At 37.2% G+C, this 20,358-nt stretch overlaps 1 protein-coding gene across 2 annotated transcripts in view; it reads right to left on the reverse strand.

The window, feature by feature from the left end:
• Nucleotides 1–20,358, reverse strand: part of PARVA (parvin alpha) — an 87,952-nt gene that overhangs the window by 23,753 nt on the left and 43,841 nt on the right. For both annotated transcript variants that reach the window (XM_070762927.1, XM_070762937.1), the window contains exons 2-5: nt 6,712–6,801; nt 6,539–6,609; nt 4,396–4,498; nt 2,966–3,106 (exon numbers count right to left, since the gene is read on the reverse strand). In XM_070762927.1, the coding sequence (XP_070619028.1) occupies nt 2,966–3,106; nt 4,396–4,498; nt 6,539–6,609; nt 6,712–6,801 (405 nt within the window). The remainder of the gene's footprint in view (nt 1–2,965; nt 3,107–4,395; nt 4,499–6,538; nt 6,610–6,711; nt 6,802–20,358) is intronic.

Genomic DNA, 20,358 nt, shown 5'->3' on the forward strand with positions numbered 1-20,358 from the left:
AAGCCCTCCCCCATGCCCCCCAGAGGTTCTCTGGAAGCCAAAAACGCCGTCCCAGAGCCTCTGTGCAAGCCAAAATTCAGCTGTTTGGTACACACATGCATGATGGAGCTGAGATAGGGCAACAGTTCATGTGCCAGCAGATATGGCTCCGCGTGCCACCTGTGGCACCCGTGCCATAGGTTCGCCCATCACTGGCATATACTGTCTGACACAATTGGGCCTATCACTTTACTAAAACTTCATTTTAGAAGCATGTCATTCAAGCAGTGTAACAATTCAAATCCAGATACTACTTCGGTCTTCTGATTTCAGAGCCTTTCGAAAGGCTCTGGACACCTGGTTTTGCCGGCAGGCCTGGGGTCATTGAGCTATGCCATTCACCTCCGGCCAGAATGAGTGAATGTTTCTAGTGAATGAATGTGGTGGAATTTTATATATTATAAATATTTTATATCGTTGTTTTACGCTCTGCTATATTTTTTTCTTGCCGCCCAGAGTCTGAAAGGAGTTGGGCGGCTAATAAATGTAATAAATAAATAAAGTAAATAAAACTTTTAACACTTTGCCCACTAGAGATTAACCCAAGGGTATTTTCATCTGTTTCTCTTTCCTGCCATAAATCAATGGATCTTATAAAAACACCTAAATCAACATTATTCCAGTGGGTTAAGTGTTGCATGGTTCTTGTGATTTAAGAGGTTTGAGCAGCTGAATGAAGTGCTACCTAGTGATACTTCAGTGATATTCCTTTATCTGCACTATTACAATGTTGATTTATAAAATATGAGAAGGATATTTTTTTAATTCATAACGTGCCCTTAATTTAGTTTTAAGTATCATAATGCCTGCAGGAAGATGAATGAGTCCATTTAGCCCGTACCCTTGAGCAATAACTTACTAAACAGAATGACTCAAACATTCCTCATAAACTTGTTAAAAGGTCTTTCACAGCAGGCTTTGTATATGTACTCAACGCTAGCAGGGCTGCAAGGCATCAAAAGACTTATTATAGGAAATTTCTAATCTCCAACCATCAAAAGAAATAATTCATAACTATATTCTAGTACTATTATCATTATTATTCCTTTAACTTGGGTACCCATAAATACCATGTCAAAGTATTTGATGTTAGGCATGCTTCAATTTAAGAGTACCCAATGTTAGGCATGCTTCAATTTAAGAGTACGGAGAGGGGCGGCATACAAATTCAATAAATAAAATAAATAATAAATAAAATAGTGAACTATCCTGTTTTCCCCAAAATAAGACATCCCCTGATAATAAGCCCAATTGGGCTTTTGAATACATGGCAATAAGGCCAAGTGCTTATTGCAGGGTTCAAAAATAATAATAAGACAGGGTCTTATTTTTGGGGAATAGTACAGTATTCAACTGTATTTTTGTTTATATTTGATAAAAGGTCTTTTGCAAACTACACTGCTCAAAAAAATAAATAAAGGGAACACTTAAACAACACAATATAACTCCAAATAAATCAAACTTCTGTGAAATCAAATTGTCCACTTAGAAAGCAACACTGATTGACAATCAATTTCACATGCTGTTGTGCACATTCAACTTTGTATAGAACAAAGTATTCAATGAGAATATTTCATTCATTCATAGGATGTGTTATTTGAGTGTTCCCTTTGTTTTAGCAGTACACTATGAAATACGTTCCATATATATATTAAGCTGAGAATGAGAATATTTCATTCATTCATAGGATGTGTTATTTGAGTGTTCCCTTTGTTTTAGCAGTACACTATGAAATACGTTCCATATATATATTAAGCTACCTATAGGACAAACATGCTTAAGCAAAACAGCCTAATGTATATATACTTTTCAGTGTTTATGGATGAGGATCCAGCACAATATTTAGGATAAAGTATGGAGTATTATGTCATATACAGGAAGCCCTTGACTTACAACCATAGTAACCCCAAATTTCTGTTTGTATGTCATGATGGTTGGAAGCTGAAGCACTCACATGATATTTTTTGCACTGATTGTTAAATGAACATTTAACACGATCATTTAACAAATGTGGGGAGTTGCTAAACTAGCCCATTGTCCAGTGCTTTTTGCCAAAAACCAGAACAAAACACTGGTTTCTGACAAAAATGTTGTAAAAGGTAGTGGGGTGCTACAAATGATAAATATGGGTCAGCTGTCAAACACCAAATTCAATCAAATGACTAGCGGGAGAGGCAATGGCTGTCATTGGAACTTCAAATTTGGGTCTTAAGTATCTTTTGGGTCTGGGGAAAAGGAGAGAATTCTCTGGGCAAGAGATAATACAATCTTTTATAGATTTTTATTTTCTTGTGAACTAACTCCTTTAGATTTTCTTGGATATGTCTTTTCCGCACTTATTGTTCTACAAAAACCCATACCAAATTATAACAGAACCAGAAAAAACTGCTCTCCGCTTTTGAAGAAAATATTCAATGACAAATGTAACACTTTGCCTTCATTCGTGTAAGCTACAAGGCATGTACAATTGGAATTTAAACTTATCAGCCTTTTAATTGCCAATTATTTGCCAACAATTGCAAGCTTCTTTCTTTTGCTCTCTTAGTATGTCTGTGTGTGTATGCATGTGCTTTTAAATACATCTAAAACACTCACAAACATGTGCAAATTCATGTTTTCATACACATAGCCCACTATACAATTTATGCATGGTATGTTTGTAGGTATGTTTGTTTAGTAAATGGGGTTTTTTAAATATTTTAAATTATATTTAGATTTGTCATGAATTGTTTTGTTTTGCTGTGAGCCGCCCCGAGTCTGCGGAGAGGGGCGGCATACAAATCTAAATAATAAAATAAAATAAATAAATAAAATAAATTTTGCTTCTGGTTACATAACATTTCTGGCTTTTTTCTTATTTAATAAATTTAACACATTTTTAAATATATATATATAATACAGATTCTACTGTAAATAAGTAACTCACAGTCCACATTCCATTTGATGCTCCTTGGAGGAAGCTTAAGGGTTTCATTGATCTTTTCAAGGACTGTCTGTAGCTTCTGTTTCTGAGCTATTTCAGACTGTGTGACTTCAGCCACATTGAGTTTCTCACTCTCAAGCTTCTCTGAAGTGATAATGGGGGGAGAAAAAAACAACAAATCTCTGCCTCAACTCTATGTACCAAGTTCAACGTGAAGACATTCTGTTCCCCATATTCCAAAATGGATTTTCTATAATCTAATTTAAAATTTCAAAAGTAACCACTGACAATTCACCAAGCAAGTTCAGTAAGGAAAACCTTTCCTTCTGTTGCAGATTTCAATAATTTTAATAAAGCATGATTTCAATACATTTTGGCATACAAATCCAATAAATTATTATTATTATTATTATTATTATTATTATTATTATTAACAACACTTATTTCTTCTAAATATTATATCTGACAGCATTGCCTTAATGAGTTTCCTGGATAAAACAATCTAGAATATGTTATTAATATTAATTATAGTAATTATAGTATAGTTTTTCTCAAAAACGGTCTATAAATCTGGATGCTATCATTAAATATGCACCAAGACAAATTCCTTGTGTGCCCAATCACACTTAGCAAGTAAAGAATTCTATTCTATTCTATTCTATATGGTAGCACCACATAAAGACAAATTTCAGTATATAACTGAAGTTTTCAAGTGTCAAACTTCAGAGAGCTATCTAGTTTAAGTTGCTGAGTAAAAATAATTTACATTAATTATAATCTAAAATATACAAATATAAAAGAAATGGTTATTTGCTGTTTAGACATTAGATTAGATTAGATTTATTGGATTTATATGCCGCCCCTTTCCGCAAACTCGGGGAGGCTCACAACAAAGTAAAAACAATACATAGTAGCAAATTCAATACCCACCAATCCAATTACAATTTTAAGCTAAAAAATTCATTAAAAAACAACCCCAGAATATTAAAAAAACAAGCACACAATCAATCTAACACCAAAACAACATGGGCAAGGGGGAGATGTTTCAGTTCCCCCATGCCTGACGGCAGAGGTGGGTTTTAAGGAGTTTGCGAAAGGCAAGGAGGGTGGGGGCAATCCTAATCTCAGGGGGGAGCTGGTTCCAGAGGGTCGGAGCTGCCACAGAGAAGGATCTTCCCCTGGGTCCCGCCAGATGACATTATTTAGTCAACGGGACCCGGAGAAGGCCAACTCTGTGGGACCAAACCGGTCGCTGGGATTCGTGCAGCAGAAGGCAATGACTATTCATTGGATAAAATCTGTGAAAAGTAGGAAGAAACTATTCTTAGGAAACAGAAGGAACCTCTCTTTTCTTATTTTGTGGTGTGTGTTTTTCAAACCATTCTATATAAAGGCAAAATTGGACTATGCATAAAAATAAAATTAGTTCTTACCAAAGAGTTTTTGCAGTACTTGTCCATCATACATATCTTCAGCCAGATCTTTTACAATTATTCTTTCTCCTACTAACACATCATTAATCCAGTCTATTAATACCTTTATTAAGAGACCAAGATTAAGACCTTTGTTAAGAGACCATGCATCATCACAAATGTATGTTATACTAAACACAGTATGATGTTCAAAACAATAGGGAAAAACTCAACATAATTCACCAAAGATGCAATGTGTTATGTTAAATACACAAATTAAAATTTTGATATGTAAATATTAATATTTATGACTGGTGCATGTGACAATGTATCAAATGTGTTAAGCTACACCATTAAAAAAAAAGCTATCTATTTTTCAACTTCTCAAATACTGAAATGACTTTATAGCAAAATCACATTTTTCTAATCAATTATCCATAGACATTGTAACTACTTAATGATGATTCGGAAATTAGAAGTTACTGGGTAAGACTTAAAATATAAAATTACTGCAATTCAATAGTGAAATTCAATGGAACTTAAACTATAATTATTGTAATCCAGTAGTTAAATTTAGTGATATTTAAGCATGAGGTAAAGGTAAATTCATCCTCGAGTCATATTCAACTCTCAGTAACCACATGAGCACAATTATGAACGGTTCTTTTTTGTAATGATTCAGAAGGGACAAATAACATCATTTTTTTCCCAGTTCTCCAATCAGTACTAAAGATTAATATACCTAATATACACGAAGTAAACAATGAAATTTTAAAGAATGTTCTTCACATTCCAATATTTGCTCTCTCAACAAATAAATTATTTACAATAAATTCTATTTTTAGCTTCTTCTTTTTTGTTCATAGAAGAAAATGTTGAACTCAAACTTTCAGGAAGATACACTTTCCGCTATTAAAAATCTATATGTAAGTTTTGAATACCACTTTACACAAATTGGACATGGAAATGTCTTCGAAATTATTTCTATCTCAGAAATGAGAACTCTTGGAACAGTTTGATTTCGCTCCTAAACATATTGTTAGAATAGCATTATTAGAACTATCATATCTAATTTCAGCAGTACTAGGTGTTGAGCTGATCTTTTTTTTAATCTTCAAAAATCACTAATGTTGGATTCAGATGAAATGTAGATGGTCCACTGATTTTATTAAATTCCTATTAGGCTTTCAACTCACCAAGAAAAACCTGCTGCTCATCACATTAATTAGAGTTTAGAAATAATGTTGAAAACTCCCTTTGGTCAACTAAATTACCTAAATCTTATTTCATCACAAAAAATGGATATTCCATACCAATTAATTGAAGGGAAAGATGACTATCTTTGGTAATCCTCCAAAAATCTGTTCTTGAGGGTTTATTCCCAGGAGCACATGGGAAGGACTGCAGAGGAAAAATGGTTTTTCCACCTTCTTTTTATGAATTAAAATGAAATTACCATCCACTGATGGAAGGCTAGTTTTTCAATTCCAGTTTATACTGTGGCATTCCCATTAAATTAAAAAATTACGCATTGTTCCTTTTAAAAACTTCAAATATGTCTGGTTTTAAATGTTGACATTCAAACCTGGGGGAAAAAATCCTCATCTCTGAGGAAATGGAACTGCAATCCGCTCTTCTCACATGCTAAAGAATTTTAATTTCACAAGTTTTTGGTGCCTATGATTAAGGTTTAAAAAATGCAGATTGTTGATATTTAGTCAATATATATATTTAGTTCTGCTGCAAATATGGATTATTTCATTTTTGTTCTGCTATCATCTGTGGTTGCATTTCAGATTATTTTTTTGTTTATATCTTTTATATTGCTTATAAAAAGCCTAACAGAGTTAAATAGCAAGATTAACACTATTTTAAATGAATACTATTTAGAAAATAAAATGTAGGTAAGCAATCACCGCTAAAGGTATAATCCGCAAACTATTTTCTGCTAAAGAATCTAGTGATTCACAAGCCATTTGTCTTAAACACAGGAAATACATTTTACAGTGAGTAAAGTCTTGAGTAAATGGTGGTGGGAGAAGGATGGATGTGATCCAGTGGCACAAAAATAAACGTTGAATAGAATGAAACACAGCTTACTTTATTTTGCCTGAATTTGATGGACTGCTTTCAAAGTGTTTGAAAGTGAAAGAACGAGTATTACCTTCATTAGCTCCTGTAGTTTTGGGTCACTTCTTGAATTGGGATCAATCATAGTTCGAACTTCATTTTCCTCTTTGAAAAAAAAAATGGGAGAGAAATGAAGGAAGATTCCTCATGATAAAAAAAAGCCATACGTATGACCAGTTTAAAGGGGGGAAAAGTATTTCAAATTACCTAGCATAGTATCCTCAGGATCTAGTTCAAAAGGAATTGGGCTGAGTGGTAAATTTATGGCATTTATTCCTTCTTCCTGTAGTTCAGATACTGAAAGGAAAGGTGGGGAAAAGGTTAGTGAAATTTATTTTCTTTCTTGATGTTACAAGGGCTTTTGGTAGCAATAAGGAGGTGCACTTTATGTTCTTATCCAATGTTGTGAGATAATTGTAAAGTGAGCAGGAAACAAAATGAAAAACCAAGAAACAACAGTAAAAAGCCAAAATCATGGGTCACTGAGGACCTGACATGACTGCAACTTTCTGCTAGCTTCCAACAAGTAATGTTAGTAGAGCTGGAAGTGTAAATCCTGGACAACTTGCAAGCAGGTTAGAGGACTTTATTTTATTTAATTATTATATTTGTCAAACAAGTATAGAGTTATAGTTTGTATTAACATGACAAAGTATAAAGAAGTGATAAAAAGGATAATAGGACAGAATGACAGGGATGGTAGGCACAATAGTGTGTTTATACAACCCCCCCCCCCCCTTACTGACCTCTTAGAAAAGGGGAGAGGTTAACAGTAGATAATTTAAAGTTGAAGATTTTGGGGTTAGGTGAAGAAACAACAGAGTCCGGTAGTGAGTTCCAGGCATTGATCACTCTGTTGCCGAAGTCACATTTTCTGCAATCAGGTTTGGAGCGATTTACATTTAGTTTGTATCTATTATAAGTTCTTGCGTTGTTGTTGAAGGTGAAGTAGTCACTAACAGGAAGGACATTATGGTGTATGATCTTATGAGCAACAGTTAAATCAGTTCGGTGGCAATGTAGTTGTAAATTGTCTAGCCGTAGTATTTGAAACCTGAGGAGTAAGGTAGTTTGTTTTGAGAGGAGGAGTGAAGGAATCTTCTTGTGAAGTATTTCTGGACTCTCTCAATTGTGTCAATGTCAGTTATGCAATCTGGGTTCCATACAGGTGAGCTGTATTCAAGTATTGGTATTGCATATAGCGACTTGTAGGTAATGGTCACTCACAAAACAGTTAAATTATAAGAACCATGCAAAGAATGCATACACCCATTCAAAATAATGTGTTCCATACGAAAGTTTTAAAAAACTGAAACTGCACCACAACACTCCCTCCTCAACCCATATCCACTCATGTGCACCGCAACCTCTCCCTAGCCTAAACCCACTTGCCACGAAACCCCTCTGCCTTACCCTGAAGCACCCATAAGTACTCTGTCCTGTTTGCAAGTTGACCTGAACTTACAACTTCCAGCCCCACTGATATTGCTTTTTGAAAGCCAAGCAGAAAGTTGCAGTAATGTCAGGTTTTCAACCACAAGTAGTGGGTTCTACAAGCCGTTGCTGCCGGTTCGTGCATGTGCTTGGGCACGACACTTCTGCACATGTGCGGAAGTCTCCCAGGCGGGTGACTGGAACCTCCTGACGCCGTGTTCACAGAATCTGGCTGAACCAGGAGCAAGCCACTGCTATTGGCGACCCATGACTTTTGCTTAACAAAGGCAAGAGGGAGTGTGGGATTGCAAGCAGGCCAGAGTTGCTAAGCAATGTGATCATGCGGTATCTGATTTTGGCTGCCCATTACAGGTGTAACTAAATGTAATAATCAGTGTGTAGCAAAAAGAAAAGAAAACAAAAGAAACCCACACTCATAGTAAGAACCCCTCAAATGAGGAAGTCAATTAATCACACGTATGAGATCCGCATGACAAATAATCTACAGGTCTCAAATTTCATTTCAGGTCATACTGACCCGAGTAGAAGAACAAGATGAAATGTTATATCTAAGATGCCAGTTCTGATTTACTTCAGAATTACTGCAGAAAGTAACTCTTACGCGTGTGTAGATTTCTGCTACATAGATATTGTGGGAATGGGGCCCAGGGAAGATATACAATGTTTTGGAACGGGGGGGGGGGGGGCAAACTTGATTTCACTGAAGCATATCACAAAGACAAATTCCTTGTGTGTCCAATCACACTTGGCCAATAAAGAATTCTATTCTATTCTACATCAGAGTTTTGTTTGACCTCAGAGGATGTGGGTGTAGGGTGTGTGCATGGCTAGGATGGCCGTGGCCAGCTCAATGGCACTCATGTTGGGGTGGAGCAGAAGGTAGAGTGCTCTACTGCAGGCCACTGAAGCTGACTGTAGATCTGTAGGTCAGCTGTTCAAATCTCATCACCGGCTCAAGGTTGACTCAGCCTTCCATCCTTCTGAGGTGGGTAAAATGAGGACCCGGATTGTGGGGGCAATATGCTGGCTCTGTTAAAAAGTGCGATTGCTAACATGTTGTAAGCCGCCCTGAGTCTAAAGAGAAGGACGGCATAAAAATCAAATCAAATCAAGTCAATCAATCAATCAATAAATAAATGTCAGGGCACCTGTTGTGGCCAAGTGCTAAGGCAGAATTTTCCTGAGTCCCTATCTCATTGTCATTATAACCTTCCTTCCTTCCTTCCTTCCTCCTTCTTTCTTCCTCCTCCTTTCCATATTTTTCCTTCCTTGCTCGCTTCCTATCTTTCCTTCTTTTTGTCTTTCTTCTTTCCTGTCCCTCCTTGTACAGTATTGTCAAATGCAAAGGGGAAAACATTTCTCCTTTTGTTTTGTTTTTAGTTTGAATTGCCAGCCCTCTGCCAGCAAAAAAAGAGCGGGGGGGGGGGCGTTCTGGCAGAGGCACCACAGACTGGTCCTTTGCTGTCTCCAGGATGATGCCATGGGCTAGATCTGGCCGACAGGCCTTAAGTCTGGCACCCATGTTTTGAAGGAATGCCATTCTCTTGATCCCTTATATCTGTGGAACTCTTCATATTTGTGGAATTGAATTTCTAACCTATTAATTACCTCCAACGCTACCTCCAATTTGAAGGACCTGACACAAAAATTGACAATGAACAATACATTCCTGTCCATCATTAATCTAGAAGCAGCTTTCTTTCCCCAAATAAAAGTGTATAAATAAATTCTGCCCTTTAAAATTCCTAGAAACTGATGAGTCTATTGGAAGGCATAAATAGCAGTGCCTGCAAGGTTTAAATTAGCTTAATTTCTTTAGTATATGCAGGCATGTCCTCCATGCTGTGCTTTATTAGACTTTTTCATGTCTTTTGATACCTATTTATATTTCCTTTCATTAGTGATTTCAAACATTCCATCTTGAAGGCTTCCTATTACTTTATTTCAGATTACAGGGAAGAAGAAAAAAGAAGCTACTACTAACAGTTAACCACACACTGTGCTGCACAACAGTTACAGTTATCATTTTTTAAAAGCCTGGGAAAGTGGGAGGGAAGTCTTTGTTTGCTTTGGCAAGCAATTACTGATCTTTCCTAACTAGCAAAAAGAACTGGAAGAGGAAGTCACATATATTTTCATAATTCTGTAAACATAATCCTTATCATTTAGTCCTTATGTACAGTTGGATTGCTATTTGGTTAGCACTGTGTTTTTCAACCAGTATGCCACGGCACACTAGTGTGCCGTGAGTCATAGTCAGGTATGCCGTGGGGAAATTAAACATGGGTCCCCAAACTACGGCCCGTGTGCCGGATATGGCCTGCGTAGGCCATTTATCCAGCCCACCAGCCGCCTCCATCCAAACATAAACTTTCCCCTCACAATCCCTCCAGCTATTAGCGACAGGAAGAATGGAGGCACAGGGAACGCTCACTGACCAATCACCTTCTAGGATTCATCCCGACCACTAGCGATGAACCAATAGCAGGCCGCCTCTCATCCACACCCAGGAAAGTCCCCGCTCGGGCTGCCGCACAATTGTCATTGTGTAGCCGCAGCGAGTAGTTGAAGCTGCTACTCCTCCCCATGGTCCCGATTTCTAATCCTCGTCAGGACTGGAGGCACTTTAATTAATACATAAGATGGGATTTGTCAAAAGCACACCAGATCAACCTACACAAGAACACTGAATCCAGAAACATCCTATGTAACCCCATCCAACAACAGTGGCATTCCATTACTCAAATAATATTTCCAATCCAAAGTGTCAGGCTGAAACCAGAATGCTTGGAGTTTTTGGCCTGCCACCTTATGCTAGGTTCTTTTGGAATGTTTCTTGCTGTGGAAACTTGGGGGTGGGGGTTAGCTACATGCCATGACACATTTCTTTTAGGTTCTCAAGGTCAGCCTTTGTTCAGCATCTGGCCAGAAGCTGCTGGGAGTTGCAGGATACGCTGGCAGAAGATGTATGGTTCATGTAATGGGCTTGTGGGAGGGCAAGGAAATGAACTCTAACCCAGGTGGAGATATCCTTGTAACTTTAGATTCGGGTTTCTCCAGTTGTGCTAACATGGCCCTGTTAATAAATTGGAATTTTGAAGAAGGCAAAGCCTTGGACTCTGATTTCTCGGATGCTATTTGGAACGCTGACAAAGAAATATCAAGTTCCCAGTTTAACCTTTGCTCTCCCTCATCCAAGAACTGAATATGTGTGGCAATTTTTGAGTTCCATAGCTTCCAAGGCCAAGAATTAGTGGAAAATAAAGGCAGTGTTGTCTGTAATTCACAAACTGTAGATAATGAGATTCATTATACAAATGGCTTATTTCAGTGGTTTACATCGCTCCATGTGTGCCGATAAACACATCCTCTGAGGATTATCAGCTTGTGGAGTGGAAGTGAATCACCCCATATTACTTAGATAGACAAGACTCAAAATGTGCCTCATAAATCCAAGCCAGAAAGGTATGATAAGGGAAAATAATAATAGTAATATTAATAGTAATAATAATAATAACAACAACAACATTATTATTATTATTATTATTATTATTTATTAGACTTGTATGCCGCCCCTCTCTGAAGACTCGGAGCGGCTCACAATAACAATAAAATACAAATCTAATTATTAAAAACTATAGCTAAAAACCCACTATCATTAAAACAATCAAAATTACATCATTACGAAAAGATCATGATCAATACTATCAAATGCCATATATGATTATTTTAGCCACATTTATTGATCAGGACGTACAAGTCTCCTTTCTTTTCCAAAGCAGGACATTCAGTAATCTACGCTGGAGAGATCTAGGTAAAATGCTTTGCTCCAAAATGATAAAGGGTTGAGACATTTCCTTTTTCTAGCTCATAAAGATAGTTAAGAATAAATGATTCTTCTAAAGGTGACTGCTATAGAGGATTGGGCATTGGTATTTTATGCACATTACAATTATTTACTAATTTAGATGCATTTACCTGCCACCGTTCAAAGCATTTATAGAAGACAATATATCTGCTTTTTTAATATTGACCTATATTGATTATGAATACAAGTAATACTGTCTAAAAGTGCCATTGGCAATTGGTTACAGATAGATTAAAGCAATAAAGTACACCAAGTGCCTAAAGCCATCAGGTACACAGACTGTGAACATTGAACATTGTGGGGCGGGGGGGGGGGAATGGCATCAACACTGCTTAGTTACAGGCGTAATATGCCTCCAGTCCTCCTACCTCTCTCCCTCCCTCCCGCCTTCCCTCCACTCTCTGTGTAAAATACCACCTCTTTTCCTATCCAGTTTTCAGAAACAATTACGTATGCAAAGGCAGAGTTTTATTTCATATAGGTGGGACAAATGTGCGGTTTTATTTTTTAATCAAGCTTTATAATTATTGTTTATTAATACATATTTTAAAAACAAAACAGGATGAATAAATGTTGATATTTATTAAAACCAATGTACCATTCTAGTTTCAAAAATAAATATACTGCTAAAAAAAAATAAAGGGAACATTCAAATAACACAACCTAGATCTGAATGAGTGAAATATTCTCATTGAATACATTGTTCTGTACAAAGTTGAATGTGCACAACAGCATGTGAAATTGATTGTCAATCATTGTTGCTTCCTAAGTGGACAGTTTGATTTCAAGAACTTTGATTGACTTAGAGTTATATTGTGAAGGTAACTAGAAAAATACTAAGAAGATGCCACATGTTTAGTTTGCATGAATACTTGTATGCACACATTAGATTTCACTTCGTTTGTTATACATAATGTGTAACTTTCAAATATAAAATACTGACATATACACACGATATAAAAAGAGTTTTGAGCTTAGCAACAAAATGCTAACAACAGATAATTAAATGTGTAAGTGTATTATTGGGAACAAAATATTTATTTCACAACACCCATAGAAATATATTTGCAATTACACAGATGGCTGTTTGTGAGGTGTTCATTCAAAACAGTGTCTTCAGAATGTAAACCATACATTGTTAAGCAATAAATGTCCATTCATTATTAAAAGACTTGATAAGGGAAGGAAGAGGAGATATGTTTACAACTGAAAATATTTTTCAGCAAACCATCTGTAGCAGAGCTGAGTCCCACATCCATTAATTGCTGACTCCAAGCCAATCACTTATAAAAGTGAATACAGTATGAGAATAACAGGCATCAATCTGATGATGATGCATTACTACTTATTCTCAGAAATGCCCATTTTCCATGGTTGCATAATTTGTCTTTTAAATAAAACATAACTAATAAGAAGTCAGAAAAACAACAGCACATAATTGTTTGGAATATAATGCAAATTAAAGGCCTAACACAGTGGTGGGTTCTAAAACCCGTTGCTACAGGTTCTCACTTGCACTCATGCACATGTGCGACACTTCTGCATCCTGGGTGAATGGGTGGGGCCTCCCGCCACGGCACTGCCAGTGCAGAGAACCAGGACAAACCAGGAGCAACCCAGCGCTTGCCTAGCGCCTTGCATTTTTCTCAACTGTTCACTGTTTTATTCCATCCTTGTTTTGTTCTCCCTTTGATTATATGGAGCCAATCAGTGTCACAACAATATTGATTAAAGGAAAGAATAACATAAGATGCTCACTATGTAATTATTCTTCCAGCAAAGACAATTAATTCCATTCTCATTATAACTTCAATACTACTTTTATATTTGTATTTTCACCTGAAAAGAGAAAAAAAATGACTTGCGTAAAGCAACCCTCCTTGTTGTGTTATATTTATTATATTTCTATATTGCTGGATTCAGAACAACTTCAAGTAATTTACAACACTACCCCCATCTTTCTGGCCTTTCGTAAAGTTTTGAAAACGCACCTTTGCCGGCAGGCCTGGGGCCGTTGAGCGTTGACATCCTGCTCTGGCCGATGTTATGATTGGGATTGGATGAGTTTGGATGAATGGGTTTAACCTTGGGAATTTTAAGTCTCGGATTTTAGGGTGGGAGTTTATAATTTTATCTATAATTTTGTATTGATTTTATTGTATAAGCTGCCCTGAATCCCCTGGAGAAGAGTGGCCTACAAATTTGATAGATGATAAATAGATAGATAGATAGATAGATAGATAGATAGATAGATAGATAGATTAGACAGATAGATAAAATAAGATAAGATAGATAGATAGATAGATTAGATAGATAGATAGATAGATAGATAGATAGATTAGACAGACAGACAGACAGACAGACAGACAGATGATAGATTAGACAGATAGATTAGATAGATAGATAGATAGATAGATAGATAGATAGATAGATAGATAGATAGATAGATAGGGATCAGATAGAAATCAGAGTTTTCAAAGATGGCTAAGAAATCCATCATTTAAAAGGAAAAAGATTTAAGGATCTAAGCCTCCAATCCTTGCTTTTCATGACTAGATTCTTGAATGGTTTAGGAAAGAATTTTGGGAAGAAGAGAGAAGAAATCCTAGATAATAACATGGAAAAGCTGGGTTTATAATAGGTAGGCATGTACGTTTTAAACAGAAAACCTGAATCTAGTGTGCAGGTTTGTGGTGGGTTGCTCACGGTTCGAACTGGTTCTTAGAGCCAATAGCGCTGGTGGCAGGAGGCTCCACTCACATGGGACATTTCTGTGCATGTGCAAACCAGTAGTAAAGAGTTTTAGAACCCACTACTGGTGCAGATGATGTTTCAATGCTCTTAAATATTAAAGTTGAAAGAAGAGCTAGATTCAAAGGTCTAAACTTTAAAGTGTTGTACCTCATGATTCTTGACTTTTTACCTACACTGAGAGCATATGCACCAAAGACAAATTCTTTGTGTGTTCAATCACACTTGGCCAATAAAGAATTCTATTCTATTCTAAATACAGATTGGATTTTACATTGGGCACATAAATAGCTCCTGACATAAAAACCAATATCTAAGTACAACTTGTCATGGGTTTGTACCTCAATTGTGGAAAATAGCAGTGTGAGCCCAAGAAAAAACACATTCCAATAGCGCTATACATACACACATGTCTTCTGAATCACATTTTGTGTTTCAGTCTGAAAGTCTGATAGTCCTACTAGGTTATATCCAGGGATAATCTTTCTGCGAATGGGAATGCAGGAACAAGAGCCGTACTGAAGCAAAGAAGAATTTGATCAATGTTCCTTTAACTCTGCAGCCTTTTGTACCACTTCTCAAATTCTCTGGAAGACCACATATCCCCCCAGGTCAACATTGGAAGAAGATGGGATTGGCAAAAATTACCTTTTCCCATTTCCAGTAGGACAACCCATTTGGGAAGTCTGCTCATGAGAATTTACATCCAACCCCACTGTGATTCTGAAATAATCTGATGCACATATTCAGCACATATCATTTAATGCCAGTAGTAGGACTATTATCACTGTCAACTATTCTCTTTCTAGTTAGGAAATTCACTCTTTAAAACTTCAGCTTTAAATATCATAGACATGCATGCACAATGATATTAGTTTATCCAATATATTTTCCTGATTTTTCTCTGTGTGTTTAAACATGAAGGATACATGCAGCTGTTCACAATAGAGACTCTCACATTCAGACACAATAATACACAACTGTGAGAGGTCAGCTATTCCCAGAATAAAGAGGGCCTGAAATTAAAAAGTGCTTGATGATTTAAAAACCAACAAACAAAACATGAAGCAAATTTGACAGAGTTGGGAAGGGCTACATTATGAAAAACACCTATAAAGAAAAACCAACTTTCTTTTGTATGGCCCTGAATTTTAGTTATTGCTGGTCTGAGATTTCTTTTTAAAAGGAACCCTTCCCCCCCACACACATTTTTTCAGTTTATTTGAGGTAATTTCAACTGTTGACCTCAATAGCTGTTACTACCACAAGATATAACAGAAAGGTAATGCAACATAAAAGCAGTATTAGCTATCGGAAAAATTAAAATGTAGCAACCGAAAGAAAACATCCAAATCCTTTGGGTAGAAAATCAGTCACAGCAATAAGCCTGGGAAAAAAATCACTGCATCATCCCTTACCTTTGAGGCAAAATGCTCCACATCCCATTGTACACTATCCAAATCCTCATTTTAACAGCTAAGAAGTCGTCTTCTTAACCGCTCTCTCTTTTTGCTGTCTTGCATAGCTGTATTATGCTTCCGTATCCATTTCTTGATAGAACACTCAATGCATATTGCACCTCTAAGCTCAATGCATTATAGAGTTGACTGACTGCCTATATAATTTAATATGATACCACAAGAGACTCGTACACCATCTGCAGAGCAAACAAAGTTTGCCAGTCTCACTTTGGCAAAATTTCCTTCTGAAAAGCTGAACGTCTGACATACTGTGCAACATCGTTTATCCAACTAGCTTACAGAATTCTTCAGTCATTAAATTTTATTAGTATGAATATTATTATAGCAGCAGTGAAGGCTGGGAGTGCATATACTGAGAAACCAGGGAGCAGCACAAGGTTAATTCCCCCCTCCTTTTTCCTTCAGTTCTTTTTTCACTGCTTGATCAATATCTACCCTCATAATACTGTACAAGTGTTAAAATCATCAATTTCTTCTCTCCTGGATTGCCTGTTTTTATTCTCTTCCACCTGCTTTGTTTTTCTCCTCTCCATTTCCTATTTATGCCACACAGAAGAAGAGGTTTGAAAGTATCTCACTCTATTTAATAGTTTCAAACCAATCTGCAGGTCCTCACATGGATATTCAGGAAAATATGTCAATTACATATTATACATGACTGATTCATGTGCTTCGGTTTAGTGTGATGTTTCAAGAATCCCTGATGTTTTAGATTACACGTGGATTATGACTTGCTCCAAAAATTGTTTTATACCTTAACCTACATAGTCACATGAGTACTTTGATTATAATGTAACTTTTGGGCTCTTATCTTTAGATCCTGCTCCTAATTCTTTCTTTGTGGTTCTCAAATAATGAACAAATCTGCAAAGTGAGAGGGGGGGGGACTGATAACACAATTTCCTGCTTTGTTTCCTTCTCTTTCCCTTTTCAGAAACAGGCAACCTTATAAAATACCACCGGTGGTCTTTATCCCCCGGCGCATTTTGCAGGAGGCACCGGGGGACACGGATACCGGCGGCAGCTGCCATGTTGGTTCGGCCGAGATCTCGCGAGATTTCACGAGATCTCGGCCGATAATCAGGCCAGAGTGGCCTGATGTGACGTAGTCCAGGCGGAGCCTGCCGGCTCTATATAAGGGCGGGCAGGCTCGAAATCGGCCTTTTCGTCCGGACTACATGCTGCAGACACCCGCCCGCCCTCCCTCCCTATCTTGCAGTGTGCCACCAGGGTCGCCCTAGGGGGCTGAATAGGAATTTTTGGCGGTCCTGGCGCTTTGGCTAGGACCGTTTTTTCGCCTATTCCACACTGGAGACGGATAAGCGGCTAGGGGGTGCTTGCCTTTGTTTTAGGTTAATTGGCTTACCTTTGGTCATTTGGGTAGGCAGGTTAGGGGCGGAAAACTGGGTGGTAGTTTAGCAACTGCGTGTTCTCCGTTGGGCATCTTTGGGGATGATTGACAGGTTCTCTCCAAAGGCTTGTGGTTTTGACGACCTGAGCAGTTGGGGGGAACCTGTCTTTCGGTCCTGCCCATTTAATTCCCCTTGTAGGGGTTAGCCGGCGGGACCTCCCACATGCAAGTGCATGGCAAGGTCTCAGGTGAGGGAGTGGTCCCTCACCTGGATTAGCATGGAGCTATGCCCATAAGTTGCCCCAGAAGTTTATTCTACGTCATTTTCCGCCCCGGAAGCATTTGTTTGACCCTGCGGGTCCTTGTTAGGGTCATAAGTTAATTATGCTAATTATGCTAATTTATTTAAATAAATTATGCAAATTTATTTTAATAAAAATGACCCAGTTTTAAATCCAGCTCGTGTCGGTGTCTTTACTCCGCCTCTCCTGCAAAATCTGAGTAGCTTCAAGCATCTCTGAGATCATATGCTGCAACGTCCTGCCTGTCGGCAACTACTTCAGCTTCAACCACAACAACACAAGAGCACACAACAGATTTAAACTTAATATTAACCACTCCAAACTTGACTGTAAAAAATATGACTTCAATAACCGAGTTGTCGAAGCATGGAACTCATTACCAGACTTCATAGTGTCATCCCCAAACCCCCAACACTTTACCCTTAGATTATCTACAGTTGACCTATCCAGATTCCTAAGAGGTCAGTAAGGGGCGAGTACAAGTGCACTAGAGTGCCTTCCATCGCCTGTCCTATTGCTCTCCTATATCTCCTATACCTTTCTTCTATTCCTATATCTCCTCTTCTATTCTTTCATTGATATGTTCTATTACTATACCTTCTTTTCTATTCTTTCTCGGGTATATTTTACTATGAGTATCTCCTCTATAACCTTCATCATGTATTTACTATGTGTATATAGATATATACCCACTAAAACCCTCATTGTGTATTGGACAAAATAAATAAATAAATAAAAATAAATAAATAAATTTCTCCCTCCCTCTTTTTCTCTATTTCTCTACTTGTCACATGTTACTCTCAACAATGGAGAAATCATGTGATAGGGTCAGCTGAGTCCCCTTTTTTTCTTTTTCTGTACTGGTGCCAAAGCAGGCACCGGAGTTAAATGCTTCAGTATATTGGCGAGGGTTGGGGGATGAAGGCTGTGGAAGGAGCAGAGAGGATCTTTTGGAGCTTTCAATTAGCAGGAGGGATAATTGACGCCTCCAGAGCAGTTGGTAAGGAATGATCCTGTGGGAAAAATTAGAATTAAAAAATGGTCCATGAGCTAGAGCTGACTGGCTAGATATAGAAATCAGCTCTTGGTGGTAGCCATAGCAATGATACCAATGACCGTGGCATATGCTGGGTTGGATCCACCCATCAGCTGCTGGGTGCTGGGCTGACAAGTGCTAGCGTGGTGGTAGAAAACATGTCGGGTGGTAGAAGCAATATTTATTATTGGCTGGTCTCTGGGGTGATGGCGGCTATCGGTGTATCCAGTCTCAGTGAGCTGGAGTATGGTGTAAAGCAGGGATGGGAGCAAGACCAGGCTAATGTGTGAGAAAACTCTTCTTCTATGTTCTGCCTTTTCCAATGTCTTGCTATATTGCATTTTCAGTTCATATATTAAGGGTTTAAATATAGACCAATAGTATAAGTGCTAAACTTCAGTTAAAATTGCAGCGTTCCATAAGTCTGATTTTACCGCATCCTGAACTATACCACAACAAATCAATTATATAATCCGTTCCAAAACTGAAACATCCAGATGATCTCAGTTAAAATTTCAGAGGATAGAATTAACATTTATGATGTTTGAAAAACATTTCAATTTCTTGTATCACATTTATTTAGGGTACAAAATGTTCCTTTCTTAGAAAAAAAACAAAAGTTCTCAGTCTTACTTGAAGTCTGTTCTTTCCATTTCTTATGTTTTTTCTCCCATCCAAATAGCATTTTAATTAAAAACTGAAACTCTATCAATAAGGAATTAAAACTTTGTGAGATGGTTTTGGTCTTCAGAAGTTCAGAGGTAAAATAATACTAATAAGTTAATTTGTGAAAATTGATGACTACATTATCTGCCGTATAGCACTTTTAGTAACATAACAAATAAATATAGAAATAAGAGTGGAATGGTTGGTTAAAAGGTTTTGTTCCTTGAAGAGGAAATTGAATTAAACCATATAATGCCAATTACTGTCATTACCAATTATAGTATGCCTTCCTAGAAATAATGCAGATGCAAGATTCTAAAGTTACCTTGATGTTTGATGTTAATAGGATAAAATTATCTAGGCCATAAGAAAATCCGGATAGTGGTGGAAAGAAAATACATTTCCCCCAAAATTATATATTTTCCAATTGAATAACTACATACTTCAGAGTGCTAATTGCACAAGAAGCAATGTGCCTCCAATTTATACATAGCAATATGCCCTTTTAATATTTTATTATTTTGCAAATAAATATTATTTTAAAGAAATCTGGCATTTTTTCTCTTTTTGAAATTTATCACAACAAATCAAATTCACAGTATTGTATTACGACACTTTTACCCATAAAATGGTGAAAATAAATATTATTTTAGGGAGGACATAAAATACTTACTTCCTTCCTTCCTTCCCCTCCTCTCCCCTTCCCTCACCTGAATGAATTCTGAAGATGGTTCAAATACAGCAAATGCTTATGCATAGTGCTTGCTAGTTTGACTAGGGTCAACTGATGCCTCAATATAGGTGATGCTCTTGTTCAAAGAACAAATTTCCAATATGGTTTTGAAGGCATACATTATCTAAGTGGTAGGGCCTGCCTGCTCTTACATTTTAAACATAATGTTGCATATAAAACATAATAAGAAAAATACCAGTAATGCTCTACA

The sequence above is a fragment of the Erythrolamprus reginae genome, chromosome 1 (assembly GCF_031021105.1).
Source record: "Erythrolamprus reginae isolate rEryReg1 chromosome 1, rEryReg1.hap1, whole genome shotgun sequence".
NCBI classification, from domain to species: domain Eukaryota; kingdom Metazoa; phylum Chordata; class Lepidosauria; order Squamata; family Dipsadidae; genus Erythrolamprus; species Erythrolamprus reginae.